Consider the following 21,629-nt stretch of genomic DNA (forward strand, 5'->3'; position numbering starts at 1 on the left):
GACATCTGGGTAGGGCTCTGTGAGCTTCAGACAAAAGGCTTCTTATCTAGAGTTAGAAACTTGCCTGGCAAACCAACGTGGTCTGTTTTCACCAGGCCGGTAAGTTGGGCTGGAGGTGCCAACCGGCTGGGGGTGGTGAGGGCTTCCCAAGGGGGGCAGTGGGTGCCAGGAGGGAGGGGAGAAAGTCGTGCAGTAGAGGTGACGCAGGCCTTCTCCAGAGAGAAGGGACGGACTGTGGTGCTAAGTTATTCGTGACCCCTGCGTGCTGTGCACCTGACACATGACTTAGGTCCCCTTCTGTCCGGGTGCTCACGGAGAAGCCTGTGTTTGCCCCAGACTGTGGATTTCTTGGGGGGGGCGGCGCCCAGGGGCTTCGGTCACTCGCTGCGCGGGGTCAGTGCTCACCAGCGTTCTCCAGGCCTCAAGCCCCAAACGGAGAGTCACAGGACCCCAGACGGCCTGCTTCTGCTGCTTGGCGGATTACAGGTTGGCGCAGGGCGGTTACCAAAGCCCCTGCCTTCCACGGTCTGGGAAGGGGGTGGAGATGCTCACGGCGTGGGTCCTCACGTCCCGTGGCTCTTTTAGGGCCCCTTAGCCTGCCTCGGAAAGGTCGGCTCACCTCACCTCTCCGGGCTCAGCCGTGCACCTGTGCGCGTGTCCTCCTGGAACGACTGACATGGGGGCCCGGGAAGACACCCCGCACGTGTGTCGATAGGCTGGACGGGCGCCCGCTGTTTGTGCCCAGGGCCGGGGTCATGGTCGGCAGCAGCATTCCTCAGTTGGGACTCCCCTGGACTTGTCCTCTGCTGCCAGACCCCGTCCTGCAGGCACAGGGAGAGCCGCTGTGATCTGAGAAAACCACTGAATTCAAGTGTGTGGCTCGACTTACACAGACACCTGAGCTACACGGAATTTACGTACATTCCTTAGGGGGACGGGCAAGCGGAACTCGACCCTCCAAAGAAAAAGCCTTGTTGAGATTTCTCTTTCCGGGCGCCTGGGGGGCTCCGTGGGTTGAGCCTCTGCCTTCAGCTCAGGTCATGATCCCAGGGTCCTGGGGTCGAGCCCCGCATCGGGCTCTCTGCTCAGCGGGGAGCCTGCTTCCTCCTCTCTCTCTGCCTGCCTCTCTGCCTACTTGTGATCTCTGTCTGTCAAATAAATAAATAAAATCTTCAAAAAATAAAATAAAAAGCTTTTTCTTGACCATTGGCAAGGTATGGGGTGCCTGGGGGCCGGGCTGGGGAGGGGCCGGGCTGGGGAGGGGCCGGGCGATGAAGAGACAGGCACCGCATTCTAGAGCAACCAGTTCACGTGTCCCCCGGCCTTCCCGGTGGAGGCCAGCGCCGCAGCCTCGCCTTCGAGCCCCTCAGGCTCGCCACACGCCTTTATTTGGGGACCTGCTGTGACCAGCCTTCGCGCCAGGCACCTTCCCTGCTGGGGCTCGCGACCGCTTACGAGGGAGACTGGCCCTCCGATGTGACCACCGAACTTGACTCCGCTTGCCTCTGACCCCCGAACCTCGGCCGTGCCGGGAGCTCGGAACGTGACCTTGCCTGGGAGAAGGCAGCTGTGGGTGTGATGCGCTGCTGGGAGGAGACGGCGAGGGTGGCTGGGAGTCAGAGCCCGGAAGAGGGAAGGGCCGCATGAGGGCACAGACACAGGGAGCACTGAGAAGGGCCCTGGGCAGAGCGGGAGGGACGCGTCTACAGGGTCAGGAGCACCAGGGGTGCCGAAGAGATGCCTGCGGCGGATTCTGTCCTGGAGCCGCCAGGAGGACCCCACGCTGCTGACGCCTTGCCGGGGGGCTCTTGGCCTCCAGGACGAAGCCACCCGACTCACGCGGACTGGGGGCGGGTCCGAGGGGTGGTTCTGCAGCTGGTGCAGCGGTTGGGGGCTGGGCGGGCACCTGCCCCAGGCGGGTGCACATGGCGCACACCGGGAGGGATTCCCAGGAGGGGCGTGAAGGTTGCCGAGGGAGGCCCGGGCCTCCGGCACAGCCAGGTTCTGCAAGGCCCTGACTCATCGTCTGGGAATGGCCCCACGGCAGCCTTCCAGCCTTCCAGCCTCCCAGACTCCGGGCCCACCCAGACCCCAGGAAGCCTCCCGGGCAAGGAGGGGGTTCAGCCCACGGCGCTCTTGCACGGGACTGTGTGCGGGCGGCTCCTGCACCGTCTCTCATCCCCGCTGCCACCCGGTCTCCTGTCACAGATGGGGAAACGGAGACCCAGGAGGAGACGAGAGGGGCCAGGAGTGCGAGGCTGCCTGGTCCTGGTCCGACCCCCGCACGCTTCTCATGCGCATCCTCGAGGGCCCCGTCAGCCAGGGAGACAGGCAGGCAGACTGCTGACATCATTACTCTGGGAGGGGGTGGCAGGAAATACAAGCGGCCGACTTGGGGGGACCCTGTGGGCATGAAGGGCGAGAAGCACCCTGCCTTGGGGCTTCCCACCAGCGCCGGATGGACAAAGGGGGCTCTCAGGAGTGGGAGCAGCCGGCCGAGCAGGGGAGACACTGGCCCTGACCCCCCACCCCAGCTCCACAGCCTCAAGGCAAGGGCCAGCCCCGGCTGGGGGGGCTGCGGCACGGAGGGACGGCTCAGCTTCCCGAACTTCCAGGCGTCAGGCTCTGGGTGGCCCCAGCCAACTCTTCAGAGAACGAGGGGGGCTGGGGTGGGGTCCCGCCGCCCAGCGGAGGACTCGGAGGGTCCCCAGCACGGTCCACCGGCCGCAGACGCAGCTCCCGCAGGGCCGGGCACCCCCTGAGTGCGGGCCACTTCCCTCCCCCCTCCGCCCTCCCCCTATGAGCAGGGTCTCCGGGAGCCGCCAGCAAGGGGGCGTTCGCGGACACCAGGGGGCTGAGGCTGACGCAGGGTCTCTTCACTCCTCTCCTTGCCGCCTTGGTGCGGACACGAGAGCACCTCTGGGTCAGCAGCAGCACAGAGACAGCAGGCTTTGGGCCAGATAATAAGACTTACAAAGTGGCCACCAAAGGGAAATGGGGCTCCCTCACCTGGGTCCTGGGCCATGCTGACCTTCACGTGGCTTTGAAGTCCTCAGACATTCTGGGGCAGGTCAGGAGCCTGGGGCGTGAGGCTCCCCTGGGCCTCTAGAGGGCAGGAGCAGGAAACGAGGACCCCAAGCCCGGGAAGTGCGCTTGGCCCAACAGAGGTGCTTCGTCAGCGCGGATGACGGCAAAATCCCCGCAGCACCACACCTAGGTCAGCCTCTGGTCAAAGCCCACGTGCAGGAGCCCTGCCGGACGCCGGTACGGTTAACCCCACAGCGGGCGGGGACCGAGCAGCCGAAGTGAGAAGCTCACAGGGTGCACAGGGTGCGCCGGATGCCCCGCACGCCCTGTGCCCAAGGTGTTTCGTGCACAGTGGCCTTTGCCCACTTACATCCGAAGTCTGGACTGGGAAGGGGAGGGGTCGGCACTGTGACATAGTCTCTGTCCCCTGCAGGGAGGATGGGCCAGCAGGCGGCCCAGGAGACAGGGTCCCCGGGAGGGAGGATCCGTGGTGATGGGGGGCGGTGGGGAGGGGCGGGACTGTCCGCCGTTGAGGAAAGCCAGGTCGGCGAGCAGGAGTGCTCGGGCCATGAGCAGCACCCGGACTGGAATTCAAGCTCCACAAGCGGGCTGAGGACGAGGGTGGGGACAACTTCCAGGCTGGGGTTTTGGGAAAGCGGTTTGGAGGATCAAATGAGTGATTCAGGAGGAAAAACACACTTTCAGGGAAAGTCATGTTTCACGTTGCTGACGTGCTTAGCTTGAAATTCTTGTGGGGCGTTCAGGTGGGGGCATGTAGATGGCCTGCACGGTGCGAGGAGCCAGGAGTGCCCAGTGGGGGACGCTCATGACTGCTTAGTATACAGCACCCTGGGATGGCTTATGCTGGCTCCTTAGGTGACCAGGAAAGTTGCTCCACGTGGTAGTGGGGACAGTGGCCTCAAAGACACGCACAAAAGCCTCGAGGCGGGTCTTTAGCCAGAGGGCAGTTCAGCCGCCCCCAGATGGGGACCCTGAAAACCGTGTGTCACGCAGGCACGTGCTCACCCATCCCCAGGAAAGAGCCTGTCTCACTCCGACCCCCTGGGGCGCACCTGGGTTAGAGTGCCGCACAGTGGACACATCGCAGACCGGGGCTGCAGCTGGACTCTGGTTCTTGGTGACAACCCTCATCTGTCAAACACAGGCATTGGGTTCTTGTGAGCCTCAGTGGATAACACGCAGAGCTTTAGAACAGAATTGCAGACAGGGACGTGTGTGACTCGGCGTCCCTCCTTTCCATAGCTCGTCAGGACTGCTGGCAGTGCCACCCAAGTCCCACTTGGGGTGGGTCCAGGGCTTTCCTCTAGGTGTGTCCTCCAGGGAGGGAGCTAAAGGGCCCTGAGCGAGGTCCACCTGGCCCAGCCCTGAACCCAGGACTCCACACCATGTCCTCTGTGCTCCAAACAGTGCCCCGGGGCCAGCGGGGCAGAAAGCAGGTCTCAGGGCACAGGCAGGGGCTGGACCGGCCGTCTTCAGTCGTGTCGCTGCTTGTGTGTGCTCAGAGCGAGTGGAGGGGAGGTTGACAGACTGCGAGGGATAAGAGACAGAGAGACGGAGAGGTAGAGCGCAGGAACGAAACAGAGGGAGAGCGAGCGAGCGAGAGGCCTCTTGGAACCGTGCCTGGAACAAAGTGAGCACTTGAACCGCTTCTACAAAACAAAGACCCAAAAAAAAAAAAAAAAAGCCAACAACGACCAAACCCCGACCCTCTGCACACACGTGGAGAGCGCAGCTAGCTAGGCGAGGTGGCTGAGGCCCCCAGCTCCCAAGTGCAGACCTGGACCTGTCCCCGGGGGCCCCAGCGACCCTCCGCACCAGGGAGCCTCCCGAGAGGGCTGCCGGGCGGCCCCTAAGCAGGGACCCGGTCGCAGCCGCTTCGAGCCGGGCCTGAGGTCCCGCCCCGCCCCGCCCCGGCCCTCGGGGAGGGTGCGAAGGGAGGAGCCGCGCGCATGTGCACAGCTGGCGCCCCCCCGCCCCCAGCGCACAGCTGGGACGTGGGCGGCGCGGGCGGGCGGGCGGGCGCAGTCCGGAGCCCGCAGGGTCGCGCCGGGCCTCGCCGGTCCTCTCGCGTCCGAGCGTCGCGCGCCCAGGGCCATGGCCGTGCGCCCCGCGGGCCCCGCGCGCCGCTGCCTGCTGGCGCTCGTGCTGTGCTTCGGCTGGGGGGCGCTGGCCACGGTCGGCCCGAGGTCGGGCGCCGGCTGCCCGAGCCGCTGCCTGTGCTTCCGCACCACGGTGCGCTGCATGCATCTGCTGCTGGAGGCCGTGCCCGCCGTGGCGCCGCAGACCTCCATCCTGTGAGTGCGGCGGGGCCGGGGCCGGGGCCGGGGGCACCCGGGCGGGGGACCACAGCGGGTGGGCGGGGCTGCGGGCTTGGGGCCGAGCAGTGGCCCCCGGGCCTTTGTCCGCCCGGGCCCGGGCGCGGAGGGCGGACCTGCGCGCGGGGCGCGCGGCCTCCGGAGCTGCCTTTGTTAGCGGCTTGGAGTCCCCGGCGGGCCGGGGGAGCTGCGGGGCCGCGCGTCGGAGTCCCGCTGCCGCCCCGCCCGGCCCCCTCCCTGCGTGTCCGCGCCCCCTCGCGCCCACTCTCCCCGCTCCCGCCCCTCTCCGTCCCCGCCCCGCCCGGACGCGGTGTACGGGTCGCCCCCTCCCCCCCGTCCCCTCCCCCCTCCCCCTCCCCGCCCCCTCCTCCGCGCCGCCCCTCCCCGCTTCTCCTGCTGGTTTCCCTCCTCCGCGCCCCCGTCTCCCCTCGGCGGCCTCTCGGTCCCGCGTCAGTCGGGTGCGCCCCACGCCTCGCCGTCCTCCAGGACCGCAGCAGCCGCGCCCCTCTCCGGGGGACCTTCCCTCGCGGACCCTCGGGGACCCGTAGCGGCGCCTCGTCCCCCGCATCCGCTGGGCGCCGAGAGCCTCCCGCCCCGGGGTCCCCGGCTCGAGGGGCGCGCGTCCCGCGGACTCGCACGGTGCCCCGGCGCGCGCGGCCGCCGCGCTGCGGGTCTGCGAGTTCCGGGGCGGCTCGGGGGTGCGCCCAGGGCTGGGGCGCGTTTCCGCCCGGCGCGCCTCTCGCGGGGCCGCCGCCCTCGCCGCCACCGGGCGCGCACGTGGGTCCAGAGGGTCGCGCACTCGGCCTCCGCGCGGCGCAGACACCGGGCGGACCTCGCCCCTCCCCGGAGGCCGACCCCGACCGTCGGCCGCGGCGCAGGCCCAGGGCAGCCCCCGGGGTTCCGGACGCGCCCCCGCCGAGGGGCTCTCCAGGTCTGTGGAGGCGGGCGCCGGCGGTGTCCGCGCCCTGCAGCTGCCCTCTGGATGCCAAAAATAGTTTCCACTTTCCTTGGCCGGGCCGGGCCCCTTCTGGCACCGCCCGGGGGCCCGCGACGGTTGTAAAACCGCGAGCCAGCGGCGCGGCGCGGGCGGAGGGCGCCGGGGCTGCGGGAGCCGGTCCCGGGCGCTGCTGGCCGCGGGGTCCTGGCGGGAGCGCGCGCCGCGGTTCTTCCGGGACAGATCGGGTCCCTTCCGGGGGGTCTGCGCGGCCCGGCGGCCCCGGGGGCAGCATCGAAGCGGGCGGCTGCGGCGGCGCGGCCGGGGTGTGCGGCCGGGGAGAAGGTCCGCCCCGGTGGACCCCGGAGCCGCCTGCCCACCGGGCCGGCGCTGGGCTCTGCCGCCGCATCTTGGCCAATTTCCTAAAGAGCCGTAAAATACGAGGCTTGCGGAGCCCGGACGGGGTCCTGGGCCTCGCGCGCCTGGGGAGTTCGCCGCGGGGACCTCACGCGCGTCTAAACCAGCCCAGGGCAAGCCCGAAAGTGACAAAGTGACCTCGTGCTGGGCCCGCAGGGTTTCCAGACCGCCTCATTTGCGTAGACTTTACCTTCTGTCTTCACGGATTTTATAGTTTCAGAAATCTTTTTTTTTTCTTTTAAAGATTTTAGTTATTTATTTGACAGACAGAGATCACAAGTAGGCAGAGAGGCAGGGGGGGGGGAGGCTCCCCGCTCCGCAGAGAGCCCGATGCGGGGCTCCATCCCAGGACCCTGAGATCCCAGGACCCTGAGATCACGACCTGAGCCTAAGGCAGAGGCTTCACTCGCTGAGCCACCCAGGTGTCCCCAGAAATGATTTGAAAAGACTGTGCTTAGTCTCATGGAGTCCTTGAGGTGGACCGGACGCAGGCCCTGCCGACCAAGTCCCTTGCACAAGGAAGCCGACTTGCACAGATTATTGGTGAAATGAGCACACACCAGCTTTGCCACTCTGCAGACCGAGGTCCAGAAAAGGCTGCCAGTGGAGACCCTGGGACCCGGCTGGGGCCCAGTCCTGCTGTGATAGGTTCCCCGGGGGGACATTTTGCAGGTCACTGGACCCTGGATAGAGGTCACAGGAGCCAGGGTAGTCATGGTGAGGGCACAGACTTTGGGAAACTGAGGGGACAGTCCAGACGGGAGCACCTGGTGGGGACGCAGGACATGAAGAGGAATGCGGCCCCGTTCCGTAGGTGCGGGTGGGGGCCTGGCAGGTGCTGTCACGTGACAGACTGCTCATGCAGAAATATTTAATTTTCCCTTGTGGCATGTCTCCCAGATCTCTGCTCTCATACACTGTGATTTTTTCCCCCTATTTTTAAAGAAATGATTTGGTAGAAATTGGGAACTTAAAAATAGGAAGATAAAGACAGAACCTGACCCCCCAATTAGCTGGACCATGTGACCCTGTATTGTCCCTTTGATTTCAAGGCCTCCCTGTCGGCCCCCCAGCCCCGAAACAGATGAGTCGGAGCCACTGGTCTCGGAGCTCCCGCGCTCTCCGGGGGTGTGTTCCGGCCGGGCGCATCCTGGGCGGTTGAGGTTCGTCCCTGGTCGGGGCCTCAGAAATCCTGGTTTGTGGCCGCCCTGGGATTCCAGACTGGTTTGGCCCCAGCTCATGCCCACTGGCAGCACTGGCTGGTGTTCTAGAATGAACCGCACTGGCCCCGCTGTGGTCCGGAGCCTGGGGCTGCGGTGGGCCCCTCTGGTCCGCGGGCCCCGCTGTGGTCCGGAGCCTGGGGCTGCGGTAGGCCCCTCTGGTCCACGGGCCCCCTTCTCTGCCACCTCCAGGACCTCCGTCCCCAGCAGCGGCTGCACTTCTGTAGAAATGCTGTTCCAGTTTGGAATGTTCTACTTTGCTGAGCACCACAGTAGAAGCTCGTCCCCACGATCATTAAAAAGCGAGTGCTAAAGCAGTATGACATCTCTGCCCTTCCGGCCCTCCTCTGGGGTTCTGGCCTCGTGCCCTCCACCCTGCTCGCCCTCCCCCAACCCCTTGCTTTCCCTGTAGCCTCCATTGTGAGGTCATGGGAATCGACTCCAAAGCTGACATCCGTCAGACTGCCCAGGCCACGCCAGACCACCGTCCATGTGACAGGAAGCCCTGGGGCGCAGCCCAGCCCCAAAGTAGGCGGGGGGCTCTGCCTGCCAGACAGCTGCCCCGTTCTGCCGCCTCAGCTTGCTGATCCTCGGCCGGGTTTGGGATCTGTGCCTGTGTGCAGTCCCACCCCGGGGCGCACGTGGTCCCCTGGAGCCCTGGAGAGCGCGGGCCTGCTGGCGGGGGAGGGGGGGTGGCGAGTGCAGGGCTGGCCCGGTGGCTCCGTGGGAAGCTGCTAGGAGCACCCCCAGCGCTGTGCACCTGGGGACCCCCGTGCTCCTGCTCTGTGGGTGGGGACCCCAGTGTTCCGCGGGTGCCTCTGGATGGTGGCGCATAGCAGCCCTCTCTTGTCCCTCAGTCCCCATCCCCTGGAGATGAGCCCCCCAGCCCAGCCCCTGACAGTCACCCACCTCCCTGGAGCTCCCCAGACTGGGCTGTTGGGAGAATCTCCCTTCCCACCAACTTCTCTTTGCGCAGAGGAGGCTCACGGGAGTTCAGCAGGAACCTGTCTGTGGGCTGGGAGGTGGGGGTGGGCGGTGGGGTCTCTCCTGGTGCTCTTCTCTGTGCGCTTCTGTGCTGTTGGCTCGTAGGAAGCGCCTCACTCCTGACCCTGCCCGCTGGGGACGCTCTCAGCGCCCGGGGAGGCTGGCCTGAGCCCTAGGAGGCCAGTCCATGGGGCTCCTCTGGGCTCTGCGGGACCCTTGGGAGCCGTGTTGACGTTCGAGCCTCCGGCTTACTTGAAACAGATTCCTGATTTTCCGTGTCGTGTTGTGGGGATGAAGTCCGAGTCTTGCTGATGGCAGCTCGGCTGTGTTTGACGAGCGCTCTAGGACTGTTGTGAAGATACAAGGTACTGGTCATCTCTCTTCCCAGAACGGTGGTGGACCCACCCGCTGCACGGCGGACGGCTCCTGGGGTCCCTGCGCACGGGTGGCTGCCGCCGTCACTTGCTGGGTGGCCCGTGCGCCGCGGTCGGAGGAGGAAACTGCTCTGCCTTCAGGGGAAGCTCTGAGGGACCCCCGCTCCAGCCGCGAGCCGCGTTTGCCCTCGGGGAGTGGCTGGTGTGTGGTTCCGGTGTTTGGAGAGCCAGCTCTGTCCTCCGTGTTTTCACCCCACCGAGGGAAGGGGCGGAAAGGCTCTAGGTCCCTGCAGCTCGGCTCCGCGCGCTGGGCCTGCTTCACCAGCCTTCCTTCTCTGCCAGGCCCCGGGACTCAGTTTCCCTCCGTAGAGATGCCTGGCCGCTGTGGGCTTCCCTCCGACGGCCTGGGTGCCGCACGGCCGACTCGGTGTCCAGGCACAAGTGCTCGGAGTTGTTCTAGAGCCCGGACAAGTCTACTCTGCCAGCCCCGCCCGCGGGAGGGGGCGAGGGCCCACGGTCCGCAGGGGACACAGGCGTCCCTACAAGGGCGTGTTGGGCAGACCCAAGGGCCGTCGTCTGCGGCGAGTGAGGCTTCAGCATGACACGTGTCCGCAGAAGCGGAGAAAATCCCCATTCGCAAAACGGATCTCATCACGGAAAACCAGGTAGAAGTCTGGTTTGCGCTGAGCGGGTGCCCCCTGGCCCAGGAGTTTTCTCTTTCTCATGGGAGATGCTGGGCCTCCCTTGGGCGTCGCAGCAGGAAGAAACGAGCAGGTGTCCACGGGGCGGCCGAGCTCTGCCGTCCAAGGGCAGGGCTGCGAGGGGGCCGGTCCCCCTGACTCCACGTGCCCAGATGTGAGCGGGCTTTACCGGTGTGGATGATAATCTTACCGACAGCTTAAAATCTTCTAAATCGATCATTCCGATGGTTTATATTTTGTCTCGAAGTTAATTCTGAAAAACACAAGTTGCGCTTTCTCCTCCCCCGCCCTGGGCTTCTCTCTGTACGTGTCCCATCCGCCAGCAGCCTCGAGGGTAAATCCTGGGACGCGGCCGGACGGCATCGCCGAGGTTCCGTTGAAACAGATGCGTCCCTGGTGTGCCGTCCGTCCTGGCAGACACGAAGTTAAGGAAGCTTCTCGCGTTCCCTCGGGGGTCCCCGTCGCCTGGCTGGCCTACGCCGTTCATCTCGTGACTCCTGTCTTTACTCTGGAATCGCTGTTCTGTCCCTCCACTGGGGGGCACAGAGCTTCTACGGCAGATCTCCGGCCAAGAAAGGGCAAGCAGCCCCCCGCCGCGTCCCAGGCACCCTGTCCCTCTGTAGGATGTTCTTGGGCCCCTTTTTTCGGTGGGTTTCTGGATCTGGTTGCCCAGGGGATCCTCGGCCCGGGAAGGTGGGGTCAGGCCGTCTTCCCGGGGCGGGCGGGGGAGTTGGCGGAGCCGGGCCCCGTCCCTTGGCGGGAACGGGCTCTAGTCTCAGGAGCCTGGGAGCTCAGAGGTTCATCCCGGCCTTTGTTCTGTGTCCGGGTCTGCAGAGGAAACTTAGTCAGTGATTAGGCCCTTTTCTGACCTGTGTCCCCGCGAATTTTCCGCTTAAGAAGAAAAGACTTGTTGAAGCGCAGTTAGCGTTGTGCACGGCACACCTATCCTAAGTCCTGAGTTTCGGCCTGGTCCTCCTCCTGTGAAGAAACTCCCTGGCCCCCGCCCCCCCCCCCCGAGCCCCTGCCCCCTCCCTGCCCCCTCCCTGCCCCGTCGGCCTCACTGAGGTTGCTGGGTTGGCTTTCATGGGGGGGATGCTGGTCTTTGTTCTCTTCCCGAATGGCCGTGTCTGGTTTGGGCACATCAGGGTCCGTCTTGCCTCGGAGAGTGAGTTCGGGAACCCGCCTTCCTTTTCCGTATTTGGGGGGAGCGTGGGCAGAACTGGTTTGGGTTCTTTCTGTGTCTGGCAGAGCTTGCTGGGAAAGCCTCCAGGCTCGGGCTGTCCTCGCAGGAGGGTTTTGCAGGACCGCGAGGCCCCTCCCGGGAGTCTGGGCCGCTCGGGGCCGCGCTCCTTCCTGAAGGCGCCGCGGGGGCCCGTGCCTCCCCCGGCGCGTGTGCTCCTCGCCATCCTCCCCACCGGGACGCCCCGGACGCTGCTTCTCCCGCTGTCGGCAGACAAAGGGGCGGCTTCTGCTTTCCGAGCTTGGTGGGTCCCGCGGAACTTTGCAGAAACCTCACACTGGGATTCCCTGGTTTCTCTCTTGTTTTCTGTTTTATTAGTTTCTCCTGTGACCTTTGTTACTGCCTTTCTTACACTTTGGACCTTGTCCTGTGTCTGCTCGCGTGTCTGGGCGGCGCCCGGCTGAGCCCTCCGCGCCCCGCGGATTCCTCCGGGGCCTCACCCCAGGCACGGGTCCTGTCGCTCGGCTGCCTCAGTCTCCCCACATACACAGCATCGTCCCTGCTCCCGCGCGGTGACCTGGGGTGCTGGTGTCGTCTCGGGGATCCTGGCCTTTGTTGACGGATCTGTGCCGTCAGCACAACACTTGTTTCCTGTGTTTCGGGAGTTTTTTGGTCGCTTCCGACAGGACAGCAAGACCCGCCCCTGTTACTCCATCGTGTTCCAGTGTGAGCCTCCACTCGTTTTTATTTCTAATTAAAAAACAAACAACAAACTTTAAATTCTTCTGCAACAGCGTGTCTTAAAAAGTAAAAGTCAGAAGGAAATACCCACTGCGTTCCCGTGCCCAAGTCGAGATTTAAAGAGAATTAGAACCTGTTCCCCTGCCGTCTCCCTTCTGCCTCCAGGGTGCCCTTCTGTGGGTCCGGGCAGTGTGACCGCAGCCGCCGTCGGGAACACTCGCCACATCCCGTGGGCTGCCACCACGCAAGCTTGTCGTCCTCTCACACCTCCCACAGTGCGGGTGCTCCTGGGTGGGCGGCTGCCCGTGGGGGTTCTGCTCTGAGCCGGGGGCCCACACGCCGGGCCGTGGGACAGCTGCCCCTCGTGGGCAGACGGTCTGGACCGGAGAGGGCCACACCCCTCCGTTGAGGCTTGTCGGGGTGGCCTCCGACTGTAGAGGCAGAGCTGAGGAGCCGTGCCCGGCCGGGGTACTTATTCACAGTCCGACTGCTGAAGAAGATGTTGGCCGCAACAGGGACTCGGGGACCCAGGCCATCCCGTCCCTCTGCCCCACTTCCACCTGCTCTATGCTGTCCCAGCAGGGGAGGGTTTGAGAGCCTGGGCAAGGCCTTGCGTGGTGGCTGCCGTCCCCTGTCCCAGCCTGGGGACGCCGATCAGCGCGTGCCGGAGAGGGCCAGGGTGATGCGGGCGTCTCCTGGGTGTGGGGGGCGGCCGGGCTGCACTCGGTTGTCCGTGATGACCGCGGTCCTGGTCAAGCCCCGCGTTCTGTGCGCTCCACCACGGCCGCTGCCGTCCCTGTATCCCGAGTGGCTCGGACCTCTCGCCCCTCTTCTCACCGAGGTCTGCTGGGGCCGGGCGGCTGCTGGCCACTCTTCTCTGTACACCGTGACCCCTTCCTCGCTTCGCGCCGGCTCTGGGCTGCACAGATGACACCGCGGGGAGATGGAGAAATACGGTTTACTTATCCCGTGTAGAGAGTTGCCCGGTGTGGATCTGCAGGCAGTGCAGGGCCGTCCTTGGGCACCCATGCCTTGGCCACGGCTCCTGTAAGCCGGTGGCTTTGCTGCAGGCTTCCCCGCGGGTGGCAGAGCGGGGCTGGCGGCGGTCCTGGCTGAGCACTGATTGCAAGGGCCAGGGACGAACACTGGCCGAGAAGGTGTGCGCCCCTGCCCTCAGGACCCTGGCTCTACCTTGTGTGTCCCGAGACCCCGTAGTTGTGAATGAACTCGGAAGAGCTTTGGACGCCTGCCGAGTGGCCTTGGGTCTCAGGCGCCCTCAGCTGCTCCTCGCTGTTGGCCCCCCACCCCTGGGTGCGGAGGACCCCCCCCCCTGCCTCAAGGAAGGTGAGCCACTCTCGCGCCACCAGACACAGCAGGGGAGGCGGGGAGACCTGCCCTTTTGCCCGCTAACCACACCATCCAGCTTCCTCTTCCTACGACATTTTAGGAGTATTTCATGCAAGGTGCACACGTTCACAGCAGAAAAACGTGAAAGAACAAATGAACACAGCACAACAGACCACTCGTGTTCTTACCTTAGAGGAAACAGTTACAGATCGGGGCGTGCGTCCCCAAACATTCACGTGTGCGTGGGTGCGCGGGCATGTGCGTGTCTGTGTGGGCGCGTCCCGTCTCCGTGTTTGCCGTCTGTCCACCTGCATCAGTCTGCCCAGACCTCCTGTCTGTCGTCTGTGTGTCTGTCTGTGTCAGCCGTCTGTCTTCATCCGTCTTTCCTCCCATCCATCCGTCCATCTGTCCGCCCACATCTACCCATCTGTGTGCCTGTGCGTACCATCCATCTGCCATCCGTCCGTCCATCCATCCATCTGTCTGTCCATCCACCCACCCACCCACCCATCCGTCTGTCCACCCGTCCATTCGTCTGTCCATCCATCCACCCATCTACGCACCCATCCATATCATCCATCCGTCCACTTGTCCGTCTCTTATCTACCCAACTCTTTGTGTATCTGTCTGTCTCTCAGTCCATCTATCCATCTGTCTGTCTGTCCATCTATCTGTCTGTTATCTCTCCATGACATTTATCTACCCATCCATCCGTCTGTCCATCCGTATATCTGTCCTCTACAAAAATTGGGCCCCGGTTCCTGTCCTCTGTAGTGCACGTGGCCTGTCTGAAGTCTGGTGACACATGGCGGTCCTGTGCCTCTTCAGTAATTAAAGTTCTGTACCATTGTCGTTAACGGCCGTGTAGCATTTATTTGCTTCAAGTCGCCAGTTTTATTGAACTACGTTTTTATGGTTTGTTTCTTTGTTTCCACGTTTCTGCTGCTTTACACAGTTTCTCCCAAATGCCACTGTCTGTGTGTGTTGGTTACTTTAGGGCACATTTCTGTAATCTGCGACGTCTTGGTCTGCAGCGAGGGCTCTGGTCAGCACGTGGTGGGCTTTTCCTGGTCTGTTTCTTTCCCGGACACTTTTCCCGAGGACAGCGGTCCTGCGTTAGCTGAGCACCGATCTCTCACCTGCCACTAATCCAGTGAGGTCAAGGTGAGTCTGAAGAGGCGCGTGGCTTGTTGCCATGGTCGGTGGGAAGGGGGGCCCCTCGCTGTTGCCTGCACCGTGGAAATGGGACGCACGCACCTGTGCTTGCTCAGGAAGGACACGTTCGTCATTACGAATTGTCTTCTCTCTGAAGACTTTGATCTCAGTTTGCCCTGAAAACCGAACCAGTTATCGATTTGTCTCCATCCCTGGGCTTTTGGGGACTGGGTCTGCTGTATTTGGGCTCCTGACAGCTTCTGTCTGTGGCCCGGTATGGAATTCTGGGTTGGTCTCTGCCCGCGGTCGGCTTTCTCCTGGACTGACGGTCGCCCGAGAGCCTACCCTGGGAGGAGCCGCACGGTCCTGGCGCTCGGCTGCGGGAGGAGAGACGGATGGTTGATCCTTGCTGGCGGTCCCATTTGTAAAGACGCTGCAGACCCTGGATTAATGAGCACCGAAGTGTCGGTCCGGGGGACAGATGGGCCAAGGTTCCTGGGATCCCCTGGTCAGACCGCTTTCGTCACCCAGGCGGTAGATGACCTGTGTGTTCTGTGCAAAGACACCTGATTTAATGCTGACTTCTAGTTGATGAACCGGGATCTCGACCCTGAGTAAGGCTCATCTCATGCCCAGTTTTTCCTGAGACACGTGAGGGTGTCTCAAAGTCAGGCACTAGACACCGGCACCATGCTTGGGGACAGTTTCAAGCTGCAAAGTCACCAGAATTCAGCACAGAAATGCAGACAGCTTAGCGCTCATGGGCTGGCGAGCAGGAGCCTGTGTACTGCCTGAGCGAGAAGCAGGCAGAGGCCCCCCCGGTCTCAGGGAGCGTGAGCGTCGGCAGCCCAGGCTGTCCAGCGCTCCCCCTTGTCCCTGAGTCACCGCCAGAGCTCCATGAGGATTGATTTTAGGGTCACAGATAGATGTTAGCGAGTGGGAAAATTCCCAATATGGAACCCCCAAATCCTGAGGATTGAGTGTGTGCTCCGGTATTGTGCGTAGAGACGCCGGCTCCCGAGGACGAGGGAGGGGACCCCCCCGGTGTGGACACCACAGCCCCACTCACCCCTGGGAGACCTTCTCAGTCTGGCCCTGGTTTCTGGGAGGGGCTAGGACCAAGGCAGGTCCCTGCAGAACACGGAAACCCCGACCACGTGAGCGACTTCGAAGTCCTGGCGTTTAGTTATTTAGAAATGTCCTGGGGAAGTCACTGTGGGGGGCGCTCCCGGTGAGGTGCTGGGCACGGAAGTGAAGCAGGCGGCCCCCGGTTTCCCACGCGCTGCGCTCGGAGAGCGGGGTGACCACGGCATAGAGAGCAGGGTGTGCAACGCTGGGGGCTAACCTCGGGGCTGGCGGCTGAGGAAGGACAGGTGTCCTGCGGAGGGCTGAGGAAACGCCCGGGGGAACCTGTGGCAGGCCCGGGGTGTGCCCGGAGCTGAGATCCTGGCGCCGCGCTTTCCAGGGTGAGCTCGTTTACCCCCGAAGCCTCGGTTTCCCCCTCGGGGGGGCATTCCAAGGATGCGGAAGGGTAGGCACTGGGAATGTGCTGACGCAGCCTGGCCCGGTAGATGGGTTTACCATGGAAACTTGTTTTATCGAATCTGTACTAAACTGGGGGGCGGTGCCAGCGGAGTCCGGGGGAGGGAGCACTCCCTACAGGCCCGGGAAGGAGGGATCTGGGGCGCTAGTGATCGCCCGGTTTCCTCCTGCTGGGTGCGGGCCTCGGGCTCCCGGCCGCCGCTGTTCTGTTACTTTGATCGAGGAGGCGACTTGGGATTCAGATAGGAAATGCCACAAAACATAATTTTCAGTGCATTCTAGAAATGCAGTTTCCTAGACCAAACCCAGACCCTTAAATAGCGTGAAGTTTAGGGCACGTGGACAGCGCCAGCAAGGATCCGGGGACCCCTCGGTGACCGCCCGGTCCCGGCCCGCCCAGCCGTCGAAGCGGCGCTCTGGCAGGGCTCTAAGGCTGACGACTGGCTCCGGGCTCCGGACAGGAAGCCAGAGCTCCGGGCTCCTCCGGGGGAGCAGAAGCGGGCATCCGTGCGTGGTGCCGACCGGAGCTCTTGGATCCTGAAAACAAAGCCTCTGTGGCCCTGGGGCGGGAAGAGCTCTTCCATCCGAAGTGTGGTGGAAGGAAGCCTGACCTCGCAGACCCGAGCGTGTGTGTCCCCGGAGGACGGGCTGCGGCTCACGGCAAGTCCTGTTCCGCTCTCGCTTCGCTCCCTTCTCCGTGTCCGCTGGGGAGGGAGGAGCTGGGCTGGGCTCGCGGCTTCGTGGTGGGAGCGGGGGCCTCCGGGTCCTCAGGCGGCCCGGCGGCCCTTTAACTTCCGGAAATACCGGTCCGAGTGGCGGCACTTAGTCATGGTTGTTGTTTACCGGGGCAGGGGGATGTTTGTGTCGGCATGGCAACAGGTGGCCAAATACTCATCTTGAGCATTTGTTTTCTTGTGGATTTTTTGTTGTGTAATTTTGTTACATGAGTGTCTGTCACCCCCTCCATTCAGTCAGCCGTCCCTCCACCCGCCCGTCTGCCCACCTGTCCATCAGCCCATCCGTCCATCCGTCCATCCACCCACCGCCCCTCCCTCCCTCCCTCCGTACTGGCATCCCTGTTCGAGCCAGGCGTTGGTGCCGAGCCATGCGCGCCCTGCTGCAGGGGGGCTCCCTGTCTGGGGGACAGGCTCCTAGGCACACCCAGCAGTGCCCACCACGTCCTGATACCGCCCCGGGCCTGCCCCTTCTTTCCCTCTCCTGGGTCAGGGGTGGGATTAGAAGCCCAGCTAGAGGGAAGCAGGAAGGAAATGGTTGTGGAGAGAACTTTCTGTAGACCCGAGCCTCTTTCCTCCTAAGCTCGGAATGTGCCAGCTGTGAAATCCGTCCTCCTCGGGGCACCCGGGTGGCGAGGTCAGTGAAGCATCGGTCCCTGGTTTCGGTTCAGGTTGTCTCAGGGTCGTGAGATCGAGCCCCACGTGGGGCTCTGCACTCAGGGTCGCTGCTAGTTTCCCTCCCTCCCTCCTTTTTTCTCCCTCTCCCTTTCTGATAAATAAATAAATGAACAAAAATAAAAACAAGAAAGTTGAAATCCCAGTTTGTCATCCTCTTCTTTGGCCACGAAGAAGCCGATTCTCTGAGCTTTCTCGGTGCTCTGCGTGTGGCAGCAGCCGTCTGACGGGCTCCTGAGAGGACGGCGTCTGGCGGAAAATGACGGGAGTCGTCGTGGGTCAGCGTCTCCAGGGCTCCCACGCGGCAGCTGGAGGCTGGAGAGGACCCGGCGCGGTACCCAGCAGGCGCCGCATTAGGGCTTCATGCGTTCTCCCTGGGGACGGACTCCCAGGCCACAGGGACTCTCAAAATCCGGACAGAGAAAGGAGACGGCGCCACCGCAGAGCTGCGGGTCGGGCAGGGCAGGCGGGTCACGTGGAATGACCTTGATTCGAAGGAGCAGCCCCCGTCTCATGCCCGGTAGGGGCTTCCTGGGTGAGCGTTCATTGGCCTTCTCCGCAAGGTGCTTGTCTGTGTCCCCTTCCCGGACGGTTCACCCCAAACCCATCTGTGGGGAGCGCCTTTTGTGGTTCATTATCTCATGCTTCCTTCGTCCTGGGATGTTTTTTGAGCGACGTCTCATTTAGCACTCCGAAATGTTTTCTTGTCCAGTCATTACCGGAGTTGCATCTCTCATCTTCGTAAAACTTCGTTCTCTGTGTAAGAAGCCCCTTTGGAGAGGTGTTCTCAGCCTCTTGGGTGGACAGTAACTGCTGTCGCTATTTATTGATTCCATTTTCCGATCCGGTGTGGGTCATTAAAACACAGCCTGGTGTGGGAAAAGCAGCCAGCAGAAATCCGCTTCGGTAGGGCCTGAAATCAGTGACTTCCTGGGCTCGGCTTGTGTGGACAGAACGTGGCCGTCCGGTTACCAGGCGGTGCAGATGGGGTCCGTGCCCAGTGGGATAACATGCTTCCTCCGTTGATTCTGCTGAGCTCAGAGCGCGGCTCTGTCTCCCGCTCCGCAGGAGTGATCTCCGTGAACCCGTCCAGCTGTTTAAGTTATGTGTTCCTGTAAGTAGGCTGCATGTCAGCGTGCCCGGGTGTGTCCGACGGTTAATTTTGTGCGTCAGCTTGGCTGGGCCGTAGCCCCCGTACAGTTGGTGAAAGGTTTTTCTAGACTTCACTAAGTCAGAAGCCTTTGAGGAAAGCAGATCATCCTCCACAGGGGGGTCAGCCTCATCCAAGCAGTTGAAGGCCTTGGAGAGAAGTTTAGGGGTGCCCTGAGCAGCAGGAATTGTGTCAGCAGAAGGCCTTGGCACTCAGCAGCTCTTTCCCGGGTCTCTAGCCTGCTGGCCCATCCTGCAGATTCTGGGCTTGCCAACCTGCCGTAGTAAACGTCTCCCTAACATAAATACCCCCTCCTGTGTACGGATCTGTGCGCGCGCACGCCCCATTGGGTCTGTTTCTCTAGACGGGCCTGACCCATGCCGTGTCCTTGTGGAGTGTCCCATGACCTTGGTTGTCCCGCCACAGCTGGGTGGATCGCGTGGGCATCTGACCAAGGACAGTCAGTCCGTGTGCTGGCCAGTTGCTGAGGGTCAAGCCTAGTGCTGACCAAGAGCAGACGGCTCTCTGGGGAACCAGAGCTAGAAAATATTAAGGGGATAAGCAGCTAGTAGTGGATGCCGACACCTGCAGGCTATGGCTGTAGACAGGGTGCAGAGCGGCCCCCGAAGCCCTGTTGGCAGGCACAGAGCCCTGAGGACGCAGAGGTGGTCGGAGGGCACGCTGGCCCGTACACGCCCCACGCACTCAAACGCGCGCTGGTGCCCACGCCCTCGCCACGGCCCCAGCCTCGTCAGTGCCCTGCAAGGGAGAGGAGCCAGTGTTGGCAGCGGCCTCCGCTCCTGCAAGTCCTTAAATGGGTTTTTTCACTTGAGCCAAAAATAGTGGAAAAAACTTGATTACTTTGTTTCAGAACATTGTTTCAAGAAGGAAGGAAGCTCCCATTTTTAGTCACGGGTTATTATGTAAGCGAGACCTTTAAGGAGACATCTAAAGTGCACTAAGGACAAAACAGAAAAATCCTTGTCATTTTGCTGCCCGTGCACTGGGCATGGAACGTTTCCTCTCCTCCTGCGCGTCCGTGTTTCTGTGGTACGGGTTTGCTTCTTTCCGCGAGGAGGTCCTCCCTGCCGCCGTCCCTGCGCCCGCCCCGTCGCCCTCGCTGTCCTGTGTGCTGAGCTCGGAGGGCGACCGAAGACGTCTCGTTGGCATCATCAGCTGGTCCCCATTGGGCTCTCCCGTGCTCGCCCCCAAGGAGGTCATTTTCTGTGCCGTGGGCGTTGCCGTGACTCACGGAGCACCTGCCAGTAGCCCCACTTTTTGGAGAAGGAGGCTGGGCGTGGTTGTCGGGGGCAGGTTGGGGCAGAGTCCGGGCCCTGGGGAGAGGGCTGCCCACACTCAGGACCCCGCGCACAGAGCTCCGCCGGGACACATGCCCGGGACGTGTGCATCGGTGTGGGGGTGTGGTCTCGTCTGGCCAGCCCCTGAGCGGTGAGGGCTCGGGGTGAGAACGGTGCCGGGGGCTCGTCTGGGTGTGTGCGGTTGGAGGAGGGCATCCTGACCGTCGCAGGACTTGCCCAAATGGACACTTTCTGTGGGGTTCTTGGCACATGGGGCCATGGGGGCTAGAACGCTGGGCCCCTCCTGCCCGGTGGTCCCCCCGGCACCCACCGCCTCCGGAGTCCCCTCTGCCCTTTCCACCCTGGAGGGCACCGTTCCGGTGTCGGCAGGCGTCCATCCTGGTTAGGGGCCATCTGGTGGCCTGCCTGCTCTCCTCCCCTCGCAGCCCCGCCCCTTACTTCCCGCGGGCTTGTCGGGATTATGGACAAAGGGACAGTGACTCAGAAGGAGCAGGCTCTGGGCCCCCCCGGAGGTTAGGGGGGTCTGCTAGTGTGTGAGTGGTGGTCGGTGAGTGGGGCAGGTTAGGATCGACCCGCGGGGGGTGAGTAGAGTACACCCCCGTGGCAGGTCGCATGACAGGCCGTCTGCGGGGCAGGTCCGTTCCAGTGGCTGGTAGATCCTGGGGCCGATCGGAGCGCAGAATAACGGGGTGCGTTCGTGCCTTAGGGATACAGCGGGTGTGTGTGGGCTGTGGTGTGTGGAGCACAGACCTGTACTGTGCGTCCGTGGAGTCCACCGTGGACGCCCGGAACCCAGCTCAGCTGTTTCAGAAGCTCGATTCAAGCCCGGCGTCCGCCTCTGTGCCCCACATGGAGGCCAGAGGACATGCCCCAGAGGCCAGCCGCTGGGTCACGTCTGGGCTTTGCGTCCCGAGGCGGGCTGTGCTCTCGTTGGCGGTGCCTCTCTTCGTGGGTTCTGCTGTGTCCCCGCCCTGGGGAGATCCTCACCGTCGCCCGGTCCCCTGTCCCTGCCCCTTTGCATCCCCCTGCCTTTGCCCTGGCCCCACCCCAGGCTCCGAGAGGCCGGGGCTGGTTTCTGTCGCTCTGTGGAGGGGGCAGCTCGGGAGGCCTAGCTCGCGTTCAGTGAGTTGTGGTCTTTTCTCCGGTCTTTCCTCATTGTGTGGAGCAGTTCTGTCGACGTCGGGTGCTTCCGGCGAGGGTTTGCGTGCGCCTGTGACGCGTGTTGTTCCCCCTGAGTCGCGGGAGACGGTCCCGTATCCTTGAACGCTGCGGTGCGGGTTCCGACCCGCTCCGAGCCAGTGCCGGTTCCTCTGTGCGCCTGCAGTGGGGACAGGCCCTGGTGCGGACGCTCTCACCCAGGCTGAAGTCCGGAACCCGAGATGCCGCCGGGTCTGTTCGCCGTCGGTGGTTTCCCAGATCAAGGCGGGTCCTCTTGCTCTTACCAGCCGGCTGCGTCCGAGGGGTCCCTGGGGTCCCCTGTCCCAGACGGCCACGGTGGGCCCGGGGTGGGGGTGCGGCCGCTCTGGGGACCCAGCCGTGGGGGCGTCGGCCGCCTGCCCCCGCATCCCCGGAGATGAGTCAGGGCGTTGCCTCCCGGGGCGGCTGCCTGCTCGGCACCAGCAAGAGAGCGGAACAGAAACTGAACAGATCCGTGACCTTAAGGTTTTCACCGAGTTTTGTTTTACTTGAAGGCAAAGGGTACGGACGGTCTTAGGGTGGGGAACAGGTGCTCCCGCCCTGGTTTCGTTCAGCACCTACTCCGTGGGTGCCCATCGATGGTTGGCCAGCCCTGG

General features: G+C 63.4%; 1 protein-coding gene across 1 annotated transcript in view; it reads left to right on the plus strand.

Annotated features, from left to right (window-relative positions):
• Positions 1–5,142: 5,142 nt before the first annotated feature.
• Positions 5,143–21,629, plus strand: part of PXDN (peroxidasin) — a gene marked incomplete at its 5' end in the record, with an annotated part of 69,149 nt that continues 52,662 nt past the window's right edge. Inside the window, one exon of the mRNA XM_080814346.1 lies at positions 5,143–5,342. Coding sequence (XP_080670472.1) covers positions 5,143–5,342 — 200 coding nt within the window. The remainder of the gene's footprint in view (positions 5,343–21,629) is intronic.

The sequence above is a fragment of the Martes martes genome (genome assembly GCF_963455335.1).
Source record: "Martes martes genome assembly, chromosome: 9".
NCBI classification, from domain to species: Eukaryota; Metazoa; Chordata; class Mammalia; order Carnivora; family Mustelidae; genus Martes; species Martes martes.